This window comes from Schistocerca cancellata, chromosome 1, assembly GCF_023864275.1.
Source record: "Schistocerca cancellata isolate TAMUIC-IGC-003103 chromosome 1, iqSchCanc2.1, whole genome shotgun sequence".
Taxonomy (NCBI): Eukaryota; Metazoa; Arthropoda; class Insecta; order Orthoptera; family Acrididae; genus Schistocerca; species Schistocerca cancellata.
Window position 1 is genome coordinate 922,157,293 of NC_064626.1, and position 24,642 is coordinate 922,181,934.

At 38.8% G+C, this 24,642-nt stretch overlaps 1 protein-coding gene across 2 annotated transcripts in view; it reads right to left on the reverse strand.

The window, feature by feature from the left end:
• LOC126191321 (serine protease svh-1-like) overlaps nucleotides 1-24,642 on the reverse strand; it is a 457,777-nt gene that overhangs the window by 360,626 nt on the left and 72,509 nt on the right. For both annotated transcript variants that reach the window (XM_049932162.1, XM_049932154.1), the window contains exon 2: nucleotides 1,961-2,558. In XM_049932162.1, the coding sequence (XP_049788119.1) occupies nucleotides 1,961-2,558 (598 nt within the window). The remainder of the gene's footprint in view (nucleotides 1-1,960; nucleotides 2,559-24,642) is intronic.

Sequence of the window (24,642 nt, forward strand, 5' to 3'; positions counted from 1 at the left end):
CCGCCCTGCTCCCTGGCACAGATATGCTCTCACCATCTGCTAGTGAAGCATGTTTACTGTGAAGCCCTATACTAGCTTTAGGTATTAAGAATTAATTAGTTACATCCTTCTGATACTGAATATTTTCATCATATGAAATATACACCACAGAAAGTCTTATCACAGACCAGTTTCAACTTAGGCCACAAGTTACCAAGGTGTCTTCCTTCTAAAGAAGGCAGCACTGCAGAGTGAGACAGTGGGGGGGGAGCTAGAGATGGGCAAACTCGTTCATCCTTGGGAACTAGTTCACTAGTGATCGCTCTTTTTTGGGAACCACACACTTGTAATTCTCACACACTTGTAATTTTCGTGATTGTGCAAAACCTCTCGTTTAGCCAACTGTAGCTTTATGGCACTGATTGCAGAGAAACAATATAAGGTGGCGCATGAATAACCGGCCCCTAGTATATACTGCAATTACACATGATTTGTTGACTGCTACGAGCAGAATAGACAAACATTTAATAATTGGGCAGTGAAAAAATAAAAAATAAGCTAAAGCAAACAACTTTGAAACAATAGATGACGATTGGTGGGTAACAATGAGCAGTCTAGTACTCAAGGCCAATTTTTCGTGTGACACTCAGTACCACTGAAATAATATTGTAGAAGTTATCATACTCTCTTTACAAAATGCAACACCAGACACTCGATTAGGGAGTGTGGGCTTCATTTGGTTGTAAGTCGGTCTACCTTCCATAACAATGAACATGCTCTTTCACCTTGGATCAGAAAAAGACAGAAAATGGCAACTCGTGTGTGCCATGCCGACTTCCTTTGCATGTGTAATAAAAAAAAAAATCTTGCCTTTTTACAAGTATTTCTTCTGCTGTTTATCGAAATACTGAAGTAAGTTGATGTGCCATTTTGTTACATGAAAAGATGTATGTATTACATACTGCATAATTTTTATATAATTTACGTAATTATAAAATACATTTTAATTACCGGTTGTGGATGCTGAACAGAATACGGAAAGAACCAGAAGTTCAGAGTTCACAAAAAGATTTGAAACAGATCTAGAGTTGGTGTGCACAGCGAATGAAAATGAACAAAAACTCGATACTGAACTATGAGCAGTCAGCAGTGGAACTGTGATGAGTGGCCACGTGAAGAAGGACAAGTTCAGCCAAGTGAGACCGAGACCGAGACAGATACCAACGGGACCAAGGCTGGAATGAGTCCGGCCGACATGCCATTGCGGGAATGAGACCGACTGTTTCCCGTTCCTGGGAACTATAAGTAGAAAGTCACGACCTAGACCAAGACCAATGGGAACGGGACCGAGGCTGGAACGAGACTGACTGATGTGCCGTTGTGGAAATGAGACCGGCCATTTCCAGAATTCGTTCCTTGCTCATTCTGTTCATCTTGATGAACCATTCCTTTGGACATGTTAGTTCACAAATGACCCATCTCTATGGGGAGTGAGAGGGGGATGGAGAGAGGGAGAGGGAGAGGGGGAGAGAGAGAGAGAGAGAGAGAGAGAGAGAGAGAGAGAGAGAGAGAGAGAGAGAGAGACACAGAGAGAGAGAGGGAGGGGGGGTGGGAGGAGGGATAAAGGGGGTAGAGAGGGGGAGAGAGGAGTGAGAGAGGGAGAGGGGGAGGGAGGGGGAGGGAGGGGGGGAGGGAGGGAGGGAGGGAGGGAGAGGGAGAGGGAGAGGGAGAGGGAGAGGGAGAGGGAGAGAGAGAGAGAGAGAGAGAGAGAGAGAGAGAGGCGCAACTTGACCAAAAGTTCAGCTCTGATTGTATTTATCTGTTCGCCTGTTTGCTGTTCTGGTCTCACCTTTATTTGGTGAATAGTGATTTATCATTACATAGATATTTTGATCATACTGGACAAATTACAATTATGCTTTACAATTACAATGTTAATTGTGAATGTCATGCAGAAGAATAGAAATCAGATAATCCTTACCCGATCCTGCATCATGTTGATATTTTAAGCATTTTACCTTTCCTGGGAAATCACATTCAAGAGTCTCAGGATTAAATAACGTCCCTGGTGCACAGACTTGAATAAACGCTCTTCCTTTCCAACAATTTACAAATCTTCTGCAATCTGCTTTATAAGGAAACTGTCCTGTTGCCTTGTGAGGGCATAAGTCAGAAAATGGTCGCATCTGATTCCTAAAAACAGTATCATCTTCTGTTGGCGAAGGTGTAGTGTATACATTATTGATGTTGACTTCCTCAGCCACAAACATTCTGACATATTTTGTTTCTGCATACTCTGACCCATTCTGGTTTTTCAAATATTTATTTTCAAAATTATGATTTATACTGTCATATTCAACAGTAGGTTCTGTTAATCCATAATGAGGATTGGACCATTCACGGAAAAATCTTTTAGGTTTACTTTTCTCACTATGGACAATAATTGGTGTTCGTCTTTTATTTGTTGGGTCAACATAAAAGAATTGTGTCACATTGGTAGAATGAACAGAATCTCTAATATGCAGTTGACTTTTCTTTTCTGCAGATGCATCTGTTATGTCTTCTCCAGGTACATAAATCTGTTAAGAAAAAAACAAAAGTTACACTAAAATACATGAAGGCCAAATAAATCAGAAAGAATGTATATGAAAAGAACAAAAATCTTTCTCACAGATACTGAGACAAACATAAAACTGAAATGAATAACTGCAAGAAAGGGCACTTTCGAATGTAATAAAAACATCACATTTTTTAACCTCCTGATCATAACATTTTTCCACTAGTTGCTTCCAAATGAAATGGACAGCCACATACACTCAAGAGCCAAAGAAACTGGCACACCTGCCTAATATCGTGTAGGGCCCCTGAGAGCATGCAGAAGTGCTGCAAACACGACATGGCATGGACTGGACTAATGTCTGAAGTAGTGCTGGAGGGAACTGACACCTTGAGTCCTGCAGGGCTGTCCATAAATCTGTAAAACAATGAGAGGGTGGAAACCTCTTCTGAAAAGCATGTTGAAGGCATCCCGGATCTGATCAATAATGTTCATGTCTGGGGTGTTTGGTGGCCAGTGGAAGAGTATAGACTCAGAAGAGTGTTCCTAGAACCACTCTGTAGTACTTCTGTAAGATGTTGCTTTGTCCTGCTGGAATTGCACAAGTCCATCGGAAAGCACAATGGACATGAATGGAAGCAGGTGATCATACAGGATACTTACGCATGTGTCACCTGTCGGAGTAGTATCTCGATGTGTCAGGTGTCCCATATAATTCCAACTGCACACACCACACACACCATTACAGAGCCTCCACCAGCTTGAACAGTCCCTTGCTGACATGCAGGGTTCATGAATTCGTGAAGTTGTCTCCATACTCATAAAAGTCCATCCGCTTGATACAATCTGAAATCAGGCTCGTCCAACCAGGCAACATGTTTCCAGTCATCAACAGTCCAATGTCAGTGTTGACAGCCTCAGGTGAGGTGTAAAGCTTTGTGCCATGCAGTCATCAAGGGTATGCAAGTAGAACTTCGGCTCTGAAAGCCCTTATTGATGATGTTTTGTTGAATTGTTTGCATGCTGACACTTGTTGATGACCCAATATTGAAATCTGCAGCAATTTGAGGAAGGGTTGCATTTCTGCCATGTTGAATGATTCTCTTCAGTTATCATCAGTCTCGTTCCTCCAGGATCTTCCAGCCACAGTATATCGGAGATGTTATGTTCTACTGCATTCCTGATATTCATGGTACACTCGTGAAATTGTTGTATGGGAAAATCCCCACTTCATCACTATGTCAAAGATGCTGTGTCCCATCGCTCATGCACCAACTATAACAACACGTTGAAACTCACTTAAATCTTGATAATCTGCCAATGTAGCAGTAGTGACCGATCTAACAACTGCACCCAACATTATTGTCTTATATAGGTGTTGCTCATCACACTGCCATATTCTGCCTGTTTATGTATCTCTGTATTTGAATACACATGTTTTACACCATTTTCTTTGGCATTGCAGTGTATAAATATGGGTTAAAGACAAGATAGGGGGAGTTGCAAAAGTCTATATCAAATCACTAGAGTTTAATTGTTAAACTATAATGATTTACCTGTGTGTTGTCAAAGTGGTCATTACAGATATTGAATTCACTATTCAAGAAAAAAATGATGAAGGAAGGCTATGATCATGTTAAAGGAAGCTTCTGAGTACTCATCTGGAGTGGTGTAGAAAAATTACAGGAATATTAAATCAGGATGCTGGAAAATGGATTTCCACACAATTAATATCTCCTCAAATATACATTCTGCTGCTACATAACAGAATACATACATTAACAAAGATTTTAATGGACAAGAATCACTGCTCAAAGTTGTACATTAGCTTGGTGACTATACCCTATATCATAGATTACAACTAAGAATATACCGTATATACTCGAATAATCTGCGCCTGCGAATAATCCGCGCACCCCAATTTTGAGGAAGAGGGGAAAAAAAATTATTTTTTGCTTTAATTTGTTTTATTTACAAAAAAAAAAAAAAAGTTCCAATGTTATGATGTGTTCAAAAGTATGTATAATAACTACTGGTTTGAAGCAATACTGCTGTACAGGTTGATACATCATTAAAACGCAACCGATTCAGTGGCGTGCAGCTGGCCAGACAGGTGGGCGGCCGGGGAACATTATCACCGCCATCAGGGACTCTACGTGTACCTACAGTAGCAAAAAAAGAAATGTGAATTATCTTGTTTAAGAATTTGTTAATACGGTATGTGCAATAAAATATTTTAGTCAATACTGGTACGTTTCCTCTCTTACCACTCTATTCATCACTTTCATCGTCATCACTAGCGGGAGAATCATTGTCGTCTTCACCATCTTCCTATAGAGCGTCATCCTTTGTTCCATCCAGTGAATCTGTGATTCCACATTTTTGAAGGATTTTTCCACCAGTGGTTGAGGAATGGAGTCCCATGCACTTTTCACCCATTCACAAATCTGGGACAAATGCGACCGTTTCATTTTTCCACTAGGTGTGAACTTATGGTTTTCATCAGCCATCCATTGCGTATATCGCTGTTTAAGTGCAGCTTTGAATGGCCGATTTATACACACATCTAGAGGTTGTAGGATGGATGTTAGGCCTCCAGGGATAATGACCAAGTCAGTTTTCCCTTTTTGTAATTTGTCTCGCACTTCCTTAGTTGTATGTCGGCAGAAGCTGTCTAGGACCAACATGTTGCGTAAATTCACTAACACACCAGGACAACGTTGCCAAACATGTGTCACCCAGTCAATTATAAGTTCATTGTCCATTCACCCTTTCGGATTCGCTCTCACTAATACCGGTATGCCCTTTACTGATATTTTTTGGAATAGTTTTCCTTTTAAATATCACGCAAGGTGGTAGCTTTCGTCCATTGCCAGTTACACACAACATCACTGTACATCTTTGTTTCTCACTGCCGCCAGTTCGTATCATGATGCTGGATTCTCCTTTCCTGTTCACTGTGTTGTTGAGTGGCATCTCAAAATAGACTGGCGTTTGATCCGCATTACCAATTTGCAATAATATATAGGACTGTTTACGGTGCAGATTTAACACAGAACGATGAAAATTCACTATTTTTTCTTTGTAATCGCCTGGAAGCCACTGAGCGATATCCTAAACTATTTCGGTTGAATAATCTCGATAGCCAGCCCCGGCTAGCCTTGAAACTGGTAATGCCTAGTTCTTTGGCTAAAGACAATGCTTTAAGTTGGCACATTTCACTCGTCACTGCACATCCGTATTGTCGCTTCTCATCTACATAATCGCAGAGCCTTTTCTCGAGGTCCAGATGCTTCGCTTTTTGGCCGCGAAATTCCCAGCGATTACTATTAGTTTCTTGAAGCTGCATTTTATTTTTGTGCCAGTCATGAATACAACTCTCACTCATGTTGTACTTTCTTCCTGCTGCATGGTTTCCAATATTCTTGGCTTCTTCAATAATTTTCACTTTTTCTTTAGCAGTGTATGAGCGATAACGATAACTTGTAGCCATAATTAACAAGTTTGAAGACGTTAATACTTCACTCCTAACGTGCTACTGATGCATCACAGACTGAGGCTGCAACAATGCAATAGTATAACGGGATGTATTGTTGGAGGCAGAGCAGTACCAACAACATTTCGAATAATCCATGCACCCCAGTTTTTCATCCTAAAATTCAGGAAAAAACATGTGCGGATTATTCAAGTATATAGCGTAATGTGAAAATTGCAGACACAGTTTTAAAACTCTTCAAATTAATTCTTATGCAATATGTAAAGCATATCAGTGGGAACAATCACAGCTACAAAGCGAAAGACACATTACACAGAATAAGATGTGAAACAAGTACGCTCATTGGTCAAAATATTAGTCACCCTTTTAAAAGAGCACTGGAGGACTATAGGTGGTGTAGAATAGGTAACTGCCAGTCACGTGACCCTCCACTGCTAATGTATGTCATGTCAGTGAAGTGGTGTGTGCAGCAGTTCATTCTATGGTATCAGCATAGTAAGATCAGGTGATGTGGAGCTGTGACAGTGGCAGAAATGAGCTACCATATCAATTAAAATACTGAATTTTCGAAAACATAATGTATCTGCATAGATAAAAAGATCTACTCACCAAGCAGTAGCAGGATGACACACATATAAAAGGTATTACATTTGCAAGCTTTCAGAGGCAGTGGCCCTGTCTTCTGATGGAAGGGTTGAAGAGGAATGAAGAGGGATGAAGGGAAAGGACTGGTGAGGTTTAGGAAAAGGGGTAGAGATTAGAAAAGTCATCCTGTATCCCAGGCTAGTGGAGACTTAATGGATGGGGTGAGAAGGAAATACTGATTGTTGGAGACTTAATCAGGCAAGATTCAAAAACTTGAGAGCTTAAAGGTGGAAGAAAGTGTAATATGCAAGGCAGAGATTATGGCTAGAACATCATGCATGAGTTAATAAGAACAAAAAGCTAAGTGCATCGTATGTGATAGAGGTGGGAGGAGGACACTGAAAAACACACAGGTCAGAAAATGAAAGATGTAGAAAACTAAAATAGAGTGGAGAAAGGAATAATTACTGTGAAGAAATGCTGAGACCAAATAAATTAATGTAAATTAAAGCCAGATGGGTGGCAAGAACCTAGGACCAGTTGTAGTGCCAGTTCCCACCAGCAGACCTCATTCTGTCTGAGATTTTTCCCACCACATTTAGAATAGCTTTTTGTCACCCTCCCAATCTCCACAACATCCTTGTCAGACCCCATGCTCCTTCTGCACCCATGTCTCTACCCCTGTGATGTCCCCACTGCAAAACTTGCCCTGTGCACCCTCCTACCACCACCAGTACCAATCCTTTAACTGGCAAAACATATGCTATCAAAGGAAGAGCCACTTACAAAATGACACGTCATATACTAGCTCCTATGTAAACACTGTTCGGCCTTTTACACTGACATGACTAACACTAAGTGAAAATGAAATGTTTGTGTGACACTGATGCCCAGGAGGCCTCATTTGGGAAAGGTTGGCTGCTGGATTGCAAGTCCTATTTCAGGTGGTGCCACATTGGGCAGCTTGCTTGTCGGTGATGATGAAATGAAGATGAGGACAACACAACGCTCAGTCCACAAGTGGAGAAAATCTCCAACTTGACCGGGAATCAAACCCAGACCTGCTGTGTGGTAGGGAAACACATTACCACTCAGTTAAGCAGGCACGCTTACCACCAAGTTAACAGTTACAATGAATGGGAATAGGCAGAGGGTGTATCCTGATAACACACAATTTCCTGTTGCAGAACATGCACTACAACATGACAGTTGTCATTTTAGTCTATATTTCTCCACATGTTCAATCTGGATTCTTCCCCCAGACACCAGTTTCTCAGAACTCTGCAAGTGAGAACCGGCACTACAACTTGTCCTTGGTTCTTGCCACCAACCTGTCCTTAATTTGCATTAAATTCTTTGGTCACAGCATTTCTTCACAGTAATTACTCCTTTCTTCTCTCCATTTTAGTTTTCTGCATCTTTCATTTTCTAACCCATCTATTTTTTGGCATCTCCCTCCCACGACTAAAACATACAATGTGCTTAGCTTTTTGCTCTTATTAATTCATACACATGTTTTAGCATAATCTCTCTCTTGCAGTTTACCCTTTTCTCAGGTTCTTAAATCTCACCTGGTTCAGTCCCCAACAATCAGTCTTCCCTACTCATCCTGTTCGGTATGTCTCCCCTGACCCAGGGTTCTGGGTGACTTTACCAAACTCTACCCCTTTTCCTAAACCTCACTGCTCCTTTTCCTTCAACTCTCTTCTTTCCATTTTAACCCTTCTACCAGAAGAAGGACCCACTGGCTCTGAAAGTTTGCATACAAAGTACCTTTTATACAAGTGTTCTTGGTGACATGATTTTCTTACCTATCCGATTACATTAAGTTTTCAGAACTGAGCTATCATGTTTTTGAATATGGCCATGGATACACTGTGAAAGAGGTTCCCGATTTGTTAAAGTATTAATGTGGACTTTCTCACATGTCTATAAAAATCATGTACTACTCATGGTTACATGGTGTATGGACAGTGGTCATAAAGTGACCTTAACTGACAAGGATCAGAAACAAATCTCATGCCTTTTTAACGACAATCGATTTCAAACCCAACTGGAATTGCTGCTGTCAATGAATGCAGGTCTACCTCAACCAGTTTCTGAGTGAACAATGTGGCAGGAACTGCAGTCTGTGGACATTTGGAGTTGGATACCTAGCAAAGGCCATTGCTTACTGCTGTGTGTCACTGATGATATCAGACAACAATGGAACAGAATTGTAGCTGACTTGAGGCATGTACTGTGACCCATGATTTGTGATTTTGATTCTTTTTCAAATTACACAACACGTCAAGGGCAATGACTACTCAATAGGGCGTTCAGTCTCTATTGTGTAGAGTGTGTAATTCAGGTAATAATTCTGTGATGTTTTGGGAGTACTGTTTTGTACTCCAACTTGGGCCCACTCACTTAGGTTACTGTGAATAGGATCCAGGACATCAACATTATTGTTTTCTCTTATACAACTTTGCAACAAATGTGCTGTGGGCCACTCCCATCTTTCAAGATGACAACAACCATGTTCACAGTGCAACTTACTCTCCTACTATGACCAACAATGCAACTAGACGGTTAACTCAACCAATTTTAATCCCTTGGAAAATCTCTATATGAGTAATTGGAACAGTGCATGAAACAAAGCAATCAACATTTCAGCAATCTTGTTGCTCTATGATATCGTTAATGAGTGGCTTCAATGCATATAGCAGAGCTGAACAAACTTGTTGACTCTCTTCCTCACTGAACAGAGGCACTTACCAAGGACAGAGGCAGTTTTATGTAATGTTATGAGGATATTGCCAGCTGAGATGAACAAATCTTTTCTCCAGTGTATTTACAATGCTCGGAAAACACCACTTAATACCATTCAATTTTAACTACGCAAAACACAGAAGTGCATTTTATACATATAAATCAAACTCTCTTATTGCAGTACATCAGCAAGCAATTGATTTATCCATACAAAAGAGAGATCAAAATCACTGCATTGGAACTGAAGGGCTATGAAGTAAGTTAACTTTTTACTTAAAACATAAAAAAGCGAAGAAATTTTGATTGCAAAAATGTATATTTTTGTACTTCTAGAGCTATGCATTATACATCTGTGAACATTCGGACACATTTAATTTGCTGTCTGCATTTGTGTCACTAGTGTATTAACTTTGTAAGCTATTTTTATGTTAGTGATGAAGTTAAATGAAACACTTGAAAAACTGACTGTTGGGTTTGACCAACATCATGAAAATGGTGGACATAAATGGCTCATTGAAATCTATGCCTAACTACAATCAACACTATAACAAGAATTACAGATATTCTCATGAGAGCACAATCATTGGTTTTCCCAACTCACAACCAAACCATCATCATTAACCCAACCCAAAATAGGGCTATGCCTCACATCAGTATGTCACCACAAATAAGATATCATAATCACATATGTTGGCTTCACCAATTCATAACCGATCAGTCACCTTTGAAACATTAAGGTTTTCTTAAGCATAGAAAGGGGTGCAAAATGATGCAACAAAAATTTTTGATATCTTAGCCAGCGATCTGCAGCGAATTGACGCATGGTGCAGGGAATGGTAATTGAATCTCAATGTAGACAAGTGTAATGTGCTGCGAATACATAGAAAGACAGATCCCTTATCATTTAGCTACAAAATAGCAGGTCAGCAACTGGAAGCAGTTAATTCCATAAATTATCTGAGAGTACACATTAGGAGTGATTTAAAATGGAATCATCATATAAAGTTGATCGTTAGTAAAGCAGATGTCAGACTGAGATTCATTGGAAGAATCCTAAGGAAATGCAATCCAAAAACAAAGGAAGTAGGTTACAGTGCGCTTGTTCGCCCACTGCTTGAATACTGCTCTAAATGATCCATACCAGACAGGGTTGATAGAAGAGATAGAGAAGATCCAACGGAGAGCAGTGCGCTTTGTTACAGGATCATTTAGTAATTGTGAAAGTGTTACGGAGATGATAGATAAACTCCAGTGGAAGACTCTGCAGGAGAGACGCTCAGTAGCTCAGTACGGGCTTTTGTTGAAGTTTCGAGGACATACCTTCACCGAAGAGTCAAGCAGTATATTCCTCCCTCCTATGTATATCTCGCGAAGAGACCATGAAGATAAAATCAGAAAGATTAGAGCCCACACAGGAGCATACCGACAATCCTTCTTTCCACGAACAATACGAGACTGGAATAGAAGGGAGAACCAATAGAGGTACTCAAGGTACCCTCCGCCACACAACGGCAGGTGGCTTGCGGAGTATGGATGTAGATGTAGATGTAGATGTAGATGTCTAAAGATACCAAAATAAAATTTCAAATCAAACTCCTAAAAAAGTTTCTCCTTGACAACTCCTTCTAAATGTAAGTGCTTCAAAGACTGCAATGATGGAATTTAACACAAGGAAACAAACAGAATTTGACATGAAATTATCCATAGGAAATGACATTGTAAAAAAGGAAAAATGGACAAAGTTCTTGGGAATTACAATCCAGGACAGCCTCAAATGGGACATGCATATTGATTCTTTAGCATGTAAGCTGGCGAAGAATGTGTTTGCTATAAATATGATTAGCAAATATTGTAAGGACATGTGTGTACTAAAAACTGCTTATCATGCCCTATTCTCATCAAACTTAAACTATGCTGTAGAAATATGGGGTGCAACAACTCAAGCCAACCTAAGCACATTATTAATACTACAGAAAAAAGTTATCAGAATTATTTGTGGTGCCAAACCTTGAGAATCATGTCAGAATCTGTTCCCAAAATTAGGTGTGCTTACCATTATAGGTGTATACATATTGAAAGTTATATTGCTTGTGAAAACAATAAATCCAAATTTCAACTGTGACCTGCACCAGTACGATACAAGGCAAAAGTTCAGATACCATGTAAATAGCCACAGAACAGCTTTATATGAAAAAAATGCACTTCATGCTGGGCTGAAGCTAGCAAATGCCCTACCAGAAAGTCTCACAACCCTTCCTACTAACAAATTAAAAGATCAGCTAAAAAGAATTCTAATTGAAAACCTTTTTTATTCCCTAGTCGAGTATTATATCTGTATGAAAAGTGCTTCACAAGTAAGTCAAGCTCATAGTTTTACGTAACCTACAACTAATATAATGTTGATAAAAACAATATTTGTAATATTGTGATTGTATACTACCAAATGTAAAATCCATCAAAATGTAAAATTTATTAATACAAACAAATCTTTAGTTTGTAATTTATAAACTGACATATTCAGAAGAATAATCTGTATGATGTACTGAAACTGTAATATTTCTAGGGATCGTATTTGATTATTCGATGTTGAATAAATATTATTATTATTATTATTATTATTATTATTTCTTTCTTTCTTTTCTCAGACGTTATGTCTGGTCAAAAATGGAAAGTGACGCGGACCTTGATCAAGCGTGACTTCCTTTTAACTGTACGGTATATGTTATATTGCATTTAGGAACTTTCGGGTGATTGAACATGTATCAATAATTACACATTTCTGTAGTTGTATATATAAGTTTGGATGTAGCTGTATTGCATTTATGTACTGGTGCATATTGTGTGATATGACTCATGTAGTTGATAGTATAATTGGTATAATGTCAACTTTATCCTGATGCCACATGTCCTTCACTTCCTCAGCCAGTTGGATGTATTTTTCAATTTTTTCTCCTGTTTTCTTTTGTATATTTGTTGTATTGGGTATGGATATTTCGATTATTTGTGTTAATTTCTTCTTTTTATTGGTGAGTATGATGTCAGGTTTGTTATGTGGTGTTGTTTTATCTGTTATAATGGTTCTGTTCCAGTATAATTTGTATTCATCATTCTCCAGTACATTTTGTGGTGCATACTTGTATGTGGGAACGTGTTGTTTCATAAGTTTATGTTGTAAAGCAAGCTGTTGATGTATTATTTTTGCTACATTGTCATGTCTTCTGGGGTATTCTGTATTTGCTAGTATTGTACATCCGTTTGTGATGTGATCTACTGTTTCTATTAGATGTTTGCAAAGTCTGCATTTATCTGCTGTGGTATTGGGATCTTTCATAATATGCTTTCTGTAATATCTGGTGTTTATTGTTTGATCCTGTATTGCAATCATGAATCCTTCCGTCTCACTGTATATATTGCCTTTTCTTAGCCATGTGTTGGATGCGTCTTGATCGGTGTGTGGCTGTGTTAGATGATACGGGTGCTTGCCATGTAGTGTTTTCTTTTTCCAATTTACTTTCTTCGTATCTGTTGGTGTTATGTGATCTAGAGGGTTGTAGAAGTGGTTATGAAATTGCAGTGGTGTAGCCGATATATTTATAGGAGTGAGTGCTTTGTGTATTTTGCTAGTTTCTGCTCGTTCTAGAAAGAATTTTCTTAAATTGTCCACCTGTCCATAATGTAGGTTTTTTATGTCGATAAATCCCCTTCCTCCTTCCTTTCTGCTTAATGTGAATCTTTCTGTTGCTGAATGTATGTGATGTATTCTATATTTGTGGCATTGTGATCGTGTAAGTGTATTGAGTGCTTCTAGGTCTGTGTTACTCCATTTCACTACTCCAAATGAGGTCAATACTGGTATAGCATAAGTATTTATAGCTTTTGTCTTGTTTCTTGCTGTCAATTCTGTTTTCAGTATTTTTGTTAGTCTTTGTCTATATTTTTCTTTTAGTTCTTCTTTAATATTTGTATTATCTATTCCTATTTTTTGTCTGTATCCTAGATATTTATAGGCATCAGTTTTTTCCATCGCTTCTATGCAGTCGCTGTGGTTATCCAGTATGTAATCTTCTTGTTTAGTGTGTTTTCCCTTGACTATGCTATTTTTCTTACTTTTGTCTGTTCCAAAACCATATTTATATCATTGCTGAATACTTCTGTTATCTTTATTAATTGGTTGAGTTGTTGCTGCCAGTAGTTTTAGATCATCCATGTATAGCAAATGTGTAATTTTGTGTTGGTATGTTCCAGTAATATTGTATCCATAATTTGTATTATTTCGCATGTTGGATAGTGGGTTCAGAGCAAGGCAGAACCAGAAAGGACTTAATGAGTCTCCTTGGTATATTCCACGCTTAATCTGTATTGGCTGTGATGTGATATTATTTGAATTTGTTTGGATATTAAGTGTGGTTTTCCAATTTTTCAGTACTATGTTTAGGAACTGTATCAATTTAGGATCTACTTTGTATATTTACAATATTTTTAATAACCATGAGTAGGGTACACTATCAAAAGCTTTTTGGTAATCAATGTATGCATAGTGTAGCGACCTTTGTTTAGTTTTAGCTTGATATGTCACCTCTGCATCTATTATCAGTTGCTCTTTACATCCTCGTGCTCCTTTGCAACAGCCTTTTTGTTCTTCATTTATAATTTTGTTCTGTGTTGTATGTGTTATTAATTTCTGTGTAATGACTGAAGTTAATATTTTGTATATTGTTGGTAGGCATGTTATGGGGCGATATTTAGCTGGGTTTGCTGTGTCTGCTTGATCTTTAGGTTTCAGATAAGTTATTCCATGTGTAAGTGTATCAGGAAATGTGTATGGGTCTGCAATGTAACTGTTAAATAATTTAGTTAGATGTGAATGTGTTGAGGTGAACTTCTTTAGCCAGAAATTTGGTATTTTATCTTTTCCAGGGGCTTTCCAATTGTGAGTTGAATTAATTGCTTGGGTGACTTCATGTTGCAAAATTATCACTTCGGGCATTTGTGGTATCATCTAGTATGTGTCTGTTTCTGCTTGTATCCACCGTGCATGCCTGTTATGTTGTACCGGGTTTGACCATATGTTGCTCCAGAAGTGTTCCATGTCTGTTATGCTTGGTGGATTGTCTATTTTAAAGTGTGTGTTATCTATTGTCTGGTAAAATTTCTTTTGGTTTGTGTTGAATGTTTGGTTTTGTTTCCTTCCATTTTCACTTTTTTTGTATCTTCTAAGTCATTTGGCCAATACTTGTAATTTCTGCTTCTTTTCATTTAATTGCTCTATCACTTCTTGTTGTGAGATTTTACCTAATCTTTTCAGTTTTCTTTTTTTTTCTGACATTTCATTTCTTATAAATTGTGTTAGCTGTCCAACGTCTTTTCTCAGTTTTTCTATTCTGATCTGTAGCCTGTGTTGCCATGCTGGTTTTGTGGGTTTCTTCTGTGTGTTGGTTGGTTCTGATCTCTGCCTAGCGTGTATATTTAGTGTAGTGAGTGCTCCTATATAAACCAGTAGTTGTAACTATTCCATAGTTGTGTTTTCATTTATTTTGTTGTGTGTGATTGTGTTGATAGTTTTTATTGTTGTTTCGACTTGTGGGTTATTTGGCGGTCTATGCAAGAATGGTCTAATGTCTGTATTTGTGTCTTTGTATTCTATATATGTCAGCTGAAATTTCTCTTCTATATCTAACATGTGTGTCACTTCGTGTTCTATTTGTGCTTGTTCTGGTGGCCGTCTTAAGATTTCATTTTCCTCTGATTGTTTAATTGATGCGTGTTGGTCTTTGTTTGATTGCTCTGGGATGTTTGAGTCCATTACTGTATTTTCTTCTTCTTCTGATTGCACATTATTTTGTTCCAGTATTTGTTGTACTTGTTGTTTGATGTTTTCTAATTCTGACTGGGGTATCCTGTTATTTTTTATTATTACATGGATCCGATCAGCTAGTCGTTGTTCTGTTAAAAATTTTAATTCTGGGTCTCTGGTAATAAATGTTGGGTATACTTGTGACCTGTATCCAGTTGTGTTGGTTCCTAGGTTTGTTGCTTGGTAATAACAGAACATGAGGTGTCGATTAACTTCATCTGACCATCTCATCCTCTGTCTTTGTTTTCCTTCTAGGGTGGTTGCAGAAAGCATATCCTGCAAAACACTTCTATTTGGATTTAAATCATTTTCCAGTTGGCTAGCAGTGTCGTTACCATTGTGGGCGGGCATATGGTTCAAGCGTTGTCCCCGACCATGACGGCGCTTGTCCGAGGCTTCTTTAGTACTGTCCTGAACCAAGTAATCATACTAAAAGGGGGGTTAGCCCTATTAGTGGTTTGTTCTTTTCGTCGCCTTTTACGACTGGCAGAACATGCCGGAGGCCTATTCTTTTCCCGGGCCTTATTATTATTATTATTATTATTATTATTATTATTATTATTATTATTCTGTAGAAGAATTTCTATTTCTGTAATGAGCAAATGATCTTGTTTAGGAATTACTAACCCATATCTGTAGATATTTTAAAAAATCACCTCTATAGATGTTCAACTTGTAGTCATATTTAAAAACTAAATTGTGATTGCTTTGAAAAATCACTCATTCTACATCATTACAATTTATCATGCAAATGATCCATGGAACATGAAAGTAACTAATTAACCAACCTTGTTTTGTACTTATTATGCAGTAGTTGCTGTTTCTTTCTCAGTCCTTGACAGTGGTTACATACTATGAACCGTTCTTCCAGGTACATATCTATCAACTGCATGGTAAACTAATCTTCTAAATCTGTGCCATAGTTCTTCCACCTGCTCCTCTCCAGAGCTAAATGTTTCAAGTTTCTTACTGAAATATGATACCACTGTCTCTTTATATAGTTTGCTGAACATATAAATTCTTAATCATCTTGTGGTGCAGTTCTTCTTGTTGTCTCCGTGCTTGCTAAGAAAATGGGATGAGAAGTTCCGCCTTATGCAATACACCTTATTTCTTTTGTTTCACCCATACATGTTTCAGCACTTTTGTGCTATCATCAGTGGGTTCTATTTATTTTTAACTTACATTATATTATTGTCCTCTTGTTTTGGTAGCTGTTATGCTACACAATATACAACATGTCATAGTTTTGAAGTTGTGGTAGGTTTTCCTGTTTTGTTGGCGAAGTAAATGGGCTTACTTCTTTGCCTGTGTTCGTGTGGCAATGCAGTTTATCAATTATTCAAAACATAGGCGGAGTTTTCGCTGCCAAGCCCATTTACTTCGCCAACAAAACAGGAAAACCTACCACAACTTCAAAACTATGACATGTTGTATATTGTGTAGCATAACAGCTACCAAAACAAGAGGACAATAATAAAATGTAAGTTAAAAATAAATAGAACCCACTGATGATAGCACAAAAGTGCTGAAACATGTATGGGTGAAACAAAAGAAATAAGGTGTATTGCATAAGGCGGAACTTCTCATCCCATATAAATTCTTCTACTTGTTTTAATTTCCCTTTGCACTCTGGTAACCATTGTTGCTACAACTGTCTCGAGGTTAAGACTAGTTTTTAGGTGAACACACTCAGAGAGGTCAGGTCTGTTTGTTGCTACAAGATCCAATATATCTCCACTATTAGGGGGATTCCAAACAACCTGTTCCAGGCAATTCTCTGAAAACATACTTAGTAATGTTTTACAGGAAGTTTTGTCATGATCATCACTTACAAAATAGCCTCCTCCAATTATGAGGGTATGATTGGGGAAATCAGGTACTAGTGAACTTAGGTTTTTTCTGAAGTTTTTGGTTACATCTGGAGGTGAGCCTGGTGGTCAACAGAGGGGGGGCAATTAGGAATTTGTGCCCACACTTGAAACTGAGTCTTGCCCAGACAGCCTCACATGCAGTTTAAATTTCTGTATCAGAAGAATTGAGTTTGTTTACTGTGACAAATACACCATCTTCAATTACCATTACCCGACTCTTTTGATATATGATTAAATTTCCCCAAAAATCTCACTGCTATCAATTTCAGGTTTTCAGTAGCCTTCTTGTTCTAGTATTATTTGAGCTCCACTATTTTTTAGGGGCGCTTCAAACTTGACACTTTGTTGTGAATGATTTGGTAGTTAATCAATGGGATTTTAATATTCCTTACTGTAGAGGAAATTTCTTTGGATCTTGCTCAGATATCTTTATCTGAACTGGATGAAGAGTCACCTTATCCAGAAATCCCTCATGTGCAAACCCCACACACAGTCAGCTACCTGGGTAGCAGCCCTGATGTATGGCACACACCTGACCCATTTAGAGGAACACAACAGTTCTCAACCATAGAGCTAAGCGTCCAGGGAGTTGCAGACTAGCCTGTCACTAAACCTTCAAAGTTTCCATTCAATGATCACTTCTGGAAAAAATGCTGCAAATTATGGGTTTCATTAAAACTCAGCAAGCAAGGCTAGTCTTCTCAACCTTCTCTGCCAGTCACTGGAATGATCCAGATATGACTACAGAATACAGACAACAGGTATTGTTTGTTCCAATGTGCACCACAATCTGCAGTTGGTTGCACCTTGTTTCCTGAACCCTTTAATTGGGCATGCTGGATATATATGTCCATGCCCTAATTCACAGTGGGTTTGAACGGATATAACCATTCACTGCATTCTGTGGCTAGTAGCTAATGGGAATGATGAATTAGCTTGCCATTGACACTGTGGTATTAGTTGAGCTTCGTTCACTAGATGGCAGCTCTCGTCAAGCAAAACAGCACGTTTTATGCTAGTTACACCATTGTCCACTCGAGCATGTGTCAGCTAGTCGTTGTTCTGTTAAAATTTTTAATTCTGGGTCTCTGGTAATAAATGTTGGGTATACTTGTGACCTGTATCCAGTTGTGTTGGTTCCTAGGTTTGTTGCTTGGTAATAACAGAACATGAGGTGTCGATTAACTTCATCTGACCATCTCATCCTCTGTCTTTGTTTTCCTTCTAGGGTGGTTGCAGGAAGCATATCCTGCAAAACACTTCTATTTGGATTTAAATCATTTTCCAGTTGGCTGGCAGTGTCGTTACCATTGTGGGCGGGCATATGGTTCAAGCGTTGTCCCCGACCATGACGGCGCTTGTCCGAGGCTTCTTTAGTACTGTCCTGAACCAAGTAATCATACTAAAAGGGGGGTTAGCCCTATTAGTGGTTTGTTCTTTTCGTCGCCTTTTACGACTGGCAGAACATGCCGGAGGCCTATTCTTTTCCCGGGCCTTATTATTATTATTATTGTTATTATTATTAGTATTATTCTGTAGAAGAATTTCTATTTCTGTAATGAGCAAATGAACTTGTTTAGGAATTACTAGCCCATATCTGTAGATATTTTAAAAAATCACCTCTATAAATGTCAACTTGTAGTCATATTTAAAAACTAAATTGTGATTGCTTTGAAAAATCACTCATTCTACATCATTACAATTTATCATGCAAATGATCCATGGAACATGAAAGTAACTAATTAACCAACCTTGTTTTGTACTTATTATGCAGTAGTCGCTGTTTCTTTCTCAGTCCTTGACAGTGGTTACATACCATGAACCGTTCTTCCAGGTATATATCTATCAACTGCATGGTAAACTAATCTTCTAAATCTGTGCCATAGTTCTTCCACCTGCTCCTCTCCAGAGCTAAATGTTTCAAGTTTCTTACTGAAATATGATACCACTGTCTCTTTATATAGTTTGCTGAACATATAAATTCTTCTACTTGTTTTAATTTCCCTTTGCACTCTGGTAATCATTGTTGCTACAACTGTCTCGAGGTTAAGACTAGTTTTTAGGTGAACACACTCAGAGAGGTCAGATCTGTTTGTTGCTACAAGATCCAATATATCTCCACTATTAGGGGGATTCCAAACAACCTGTTCCAGGCAATTCTCTGAAAACATACTTAGTAATGTTTTACAGGAAGTTTTGTCATGATCATCACTTACAAAATAGCCTCCTCCAATTATGAGGGTATGATTGGGGAAATCAGGTACTAGTGAACTTAGGTTTTTTCTGAAGTTTTTGGTTACATCTGGAGGTGAGCCTGGTGGTCAACAGAGGGGGGCAATTAGGAATTTGTGCCCACACTTGAAACTGAGTCTTGCCCAGACAGCCTCACATGCAGTTTAAATTTCTGTATCAGAAGAATTGAGTTTGTTTACTGTGACAAATACACCATCTTCAGTTACCATTACCCAACTCTTTTGATATATGATTAAATTTCCCCAAAAATCTCACTGCTATCAATTTCAGGTTTTCAGTAGCCTTTTTGTTCTAGTATTATTTGAGCTCCACTATTTTTTAGGGGCGCTTCAAACTTGACACTTTGTTGTGAATGATTTGGTAGTTAATCAATGGGATTTTAATATTCCTTACTGTAGAGGAAATTTCTTTGGATCTTGCTCAGAAATCTTTATCTGAACTGGATGAAGAGTCACCTTATCCAGAAATCCCTCATGTGCAAACCCCACACACAGTCAGCTACCTGGGTAGCAGCCCTGATGTATGACACACACCTGACCCATTTAGAGGAACACAACAGTTCTCAACCATAGAGCTAAGCGTCCAGGGAGTTGCAGACTAGCCTGTCACTAAACCTTCAAAGTTTCCATTCAATGATCACTTCTGGAAAAAATGCTGCAAATTATGGGTTTCATTAAAACTCAGCAAGCAAGGCTGGTCTTCTCAACCTTCTCTGCCAGTCACTGGAATGATCCAGATATGACTACAGAATACAGACAACAGGTATTGTTTGTTCCAATGTGCACCACAATCTGCAGTTGGTTGCATCTTGTTTCCTGAACCCTTTAATTGGGCATGCTGGATATATATGTCCATGCCCTAATTCACAGTGGGTTTGAATGGATATAACCGTCCACTGCATTCTGTAGCTAGTAGCTAATGGGAATGATGAATTAGCTTGCCATTGACACTGTGGTATTAGTTGAGCTTCGTTCACTAGATGGCAGCTCTCGTCAAGCAAAACAGCATGTTCTAGGCTAGTTACAGCATTGTCCACTCGAGCATGTGTCGACAGTATGCGTCCAGTGAAGCAGCTGCAAAAGTGCGCCCTTTTCGTCTGTGTTTACCGCCGTGATCTTTTGCAATGGTGAAAAGAAGTCGTTTATCAGATTCAGAAATTGAGCAGCTGCTTTTAGAAAGTGACAGTAATTTCAGTGACAGTTCTGAAAGTTTGCAAGGTACCAATGTTGACCCTAGTGAAAGTGCCTTCAATTCAGAAACATCTGATGACAAGACACTACTGCAGCAGACTGTATCTAGTGCATATGTGCATGCTAGTTCAGTTTGTAATCAATATTTGTTCAGTGGTAGTAGTGGTACAGTTGTGCCTCTAAAACAATATGATGTGATGAGTTGTTTTATGTGTTTTGTGGATGATGCTTTGTGCACAGTAATAGCTGAACAGATGAACTTATATGCAGAACAGGCTAGCTTCTCATCCCAATTTAGCAGCATGCTCCAAGGTCCGCAGTTTGCAGGTTACTACACGTGATGAGGCAAAAACACTTATTGGAATGCTTATACTTCAAGGAATTCTTCACAAACCAGATCATAAGATGTACTTTTCAAAGAGAGACTCAGCTGAGATACCTTTCTTCAGGAAACTGACGAATAAAAAGTGGTTTCATCTTTTACTGAAATTCCTCCACTTTGCTAACAATACCTCATATGACCCACTAGGCACTATCAGCACGAAACTATTCAAAATTCACCCCATTATGGAGCATCTGTGGCGTAAATTCAGAACAGTATTTGTGCCAGAAAGGAACATCACCATTGATAAATTGTTGTTGCCCTGGAAAGGATGGCTTGGATGGAGGCAATATATTCCATCAAAGCATAGCAGATTTGACATCAAATTGTACAAACTCTGTGAAAGCAGCTCCGGGTATAAATGGGACTTTATTGTTTACACTGGAAAGGACACTAATTATGGCAGCCACTATCCAGATGAAAAAATAACCTCTCAAATAGGTTTGGAGCTTCCACACGATCTACTCAGGAAGGCCACTGCATTTATCTTGACAGCTAGTACATCAGTCCAGATTTGGTAGACAAACTAACTAGCAATATCACTGACGTTGTCGGCACAATGCAGAAAGAAAGAACAGGGTTCCCTGACTTCATAAAAAAGGAAAAACTAAAGAAAGAGGAGTACATAACAGGGTACAGAGGCAAGCAGTTGGTAATGGAATGGAGGGACATTGTTATGGTCAGCACCTTCCATGACGATGCATTTTAAAATGTAAACTCCAAGAATGGAATAATTCAAAAGCGACATGTTGTTGTTGACTACAACAAGAATATGGGGGGATGGGGGAGGGGGGGGGGGGGCATAGATAGGTGCGATTCTCAGTTACAAAGCTACCAGATGGCCAGGAGCAGACTGAAAAAATATTATCATAAGCTTTTCCACCGCTTGTTGGACACTGAATGTTTCAATGCATATGTTCTGTACAAGAAGCATGGTGGTGAACAAAGTAGACTGATCTTCATGATTAGCCTTTGCAAACAGTTGACCATATCTTCATCACAGTAAGGGACATCAGTAGGACGCCCACCTCAAACACCTAAAGGAACACACCTTACAGCCAGGCCTTTTCCAGACCTTCTGCCCCCCACTACGAAGAAAAGGCCAAAAAGGAGGTGTGCATGAGAAAAGGCCTTTGTAAAGAGACTTCATACTGGTGTGGATAATGTGAAGTTTCCTTGTGTGCAGCACCTTGTTTTAAAATGTTTCGCACTGGAAATGACTTGTAATATTAGGAAAACACAGTTTTGTTAACTTCTGCAATATATTTTATTCATTTCCACCCAATATCAATTTAAATTCAACAATGAAAACATGAAGGAAAACTTCTATGCTTGAGAACAGTATGCAGCATCACTGCGCAAGGGCATGCTGGCGCATATTACCCGCTGCGGAAGAGGCGTACGCACGCACACTACCCACTTAATGGGTTAAGGGCTGCAGGAATAGCCTCTTCAACATGTTGAGTGAGGCCCACAAGCATACACATTGAGTGCATCTGACACTGTCAGAGCAGATGTCTGGTATCAGTAAGTTCACTTAACACTAATATTATACAGATGCTTATAACGTGAGGCATTCATTTATTGCCATACACATCTTTTCATGCCTGTGCAGTTTGTTTAGTAAATGTGAGAAAGAGTTTAAAAGAGGTGGTGGTATATAAATATTGAATACCCATGGACATAAAACAAAGAAAACAGCCATTTGACAATCAAACAGTTATAAAATCAGCTTTTAAAGCTTTCCACAAATAAGGCAGTTGAAGATGACCAAAAAAGATCGACGAGGAGAAAAAAATCATGTACTTGCAAATTTTTGCACAGTGGTAGGTGGGAGTCTCCCAAACAACATACTAAAAATCCTGAATGTGGGGGAGGGGGGGGGGAGGGTGGAGGAGCATTTAGAGATAACTTTTAGGGTTTTCTCAAATAACAAAAACAGTGGCTTCTAGCAAACATGTTTGACAGTAAAAAATTAAACTACATTAAATTTCCCATAAAAAAACGCCTTGTTCATCTTTTGTCTAAGGCTAATAGTATCTGCATTGCAGGGAATGGAAAATTTTCAAATTGTCAAAAATATTGTTTTAACAGTGTAAAACTAATGTTTATCTTTAAATGTAGTGGGTTGAAAACAAATATTTGATGTTTTTACCACATCTAAGCACAGTATAGCCATAATAAATGGTAAATTGTGTTCCAGGGATGTAACAGGGTGAGTGGGTGGAGTTATGGAGTAGAAGTGTGAGATAAGGTAGGTCACCATATTGTGTTCATGAATTTTCCTCCTTCATAGGTCAGTAAACTGAAGACTGAGCAAATAATTCCCCACTCTGTTCACCCCAATACATCAAAAGGAGCAACTACAGGGTGTCTCACAAAGTTATGCTGATCCTCCAGAGCCACAGTGTGCCTTATGAATCACTGATGATGCAGTGTGCAGACATGAGTCAATAAGAAATTTAAAGACTGAATATGTCTCACACAAACACAATGTTATCATTTCAGCACAAATTCGCTTGCTTTGGTAGAGTTTGGATTTAGTGTTTTGCCTTCATCATTTGAAACAAAAAAAAAAAAAAAACAAAAAAAAACAAACAACGGCAATGCAGGTGATATAGTCACTACTGTGTGGTAAATTTTGCGTTTTTGAGACAGTTTCGAAGGCAGTAGGTTACTAGCAACTAATTTTGCAACGCCATAAAAACAAAAATAAACTACAACAGTCTTGGAAATGCGATAAAGAGCCACATAAAACAGAAAAATAGTAGTAAGTGACAGAAATAAAAAATTATACACATCAGAGCAGGGACACTTACTGCAAAGAAACTAAATGTCCCTTCATAGTGCTCTTCAAAGCTAAGAGCCTAATTGATTCCATGCACCAAATGCAGAGTTTTATGATGTCTAAAAAAATACCTATACCAAATCCATGGCACCTACAAAAGGATCACGATGTAATGACATTCTTCTACACAGTGTGCGATTTGCAGGGGGGGATGGGGGGGATTTCCCCTCCCCCCCCCCCTCTGCATCAGACCATACCCTCCTCTGGTTTTAGTTTATGCATCCCAACCTGGGATGTTTATTTCCCATGCACTGGAGTAAAACTTTACATATAATTTAAATTTGTGGAGCCAAACACTGAAAGTTTTTAATAAGTCTTACTATTAATACTATTAATATAATGGAGGGAAACATTCCATGTGGGGAAAATATATCTAAAAACAAAGATGATGTGACTTACCAAACGAAAGTGCTAGCAGGTCAATAGACACACAAACAAACACAAACATACACACAAAATTCAAGCTTTCGCAACCAATCGTTGCTTCGTCAGGAAATAGGGAAGGAGAGGGAAAGACGAAAGGATGTGGGTTTTAAGGGAGAGGGTAAGGAGTCATTCCAATCCCGGGAGCGGAAAGACTTACCTTAGGGGGGAAAAAGGACAGGTATACACTCGCGCACACACACATATCCATCCGCACATACACAGACACAAGCAGACATTTGTAAAGGCAAAGAGTTTGGGCAGAGATGTCAGTCGAGGCAGAAGTACAGAGGCAAAGATGTTGTTGAAAGACAGGTGAGGTATGAGCGGCGGCAAATTGAAATTAGAAATTAGCGGAGATTGAGGCCTGGCGGATAATGAGAAGAGAGGATATACTGAAGGGCAATTTCCCAATTCCGGAGTTCTGACAGGTTGGTGTTAATGGGAAGT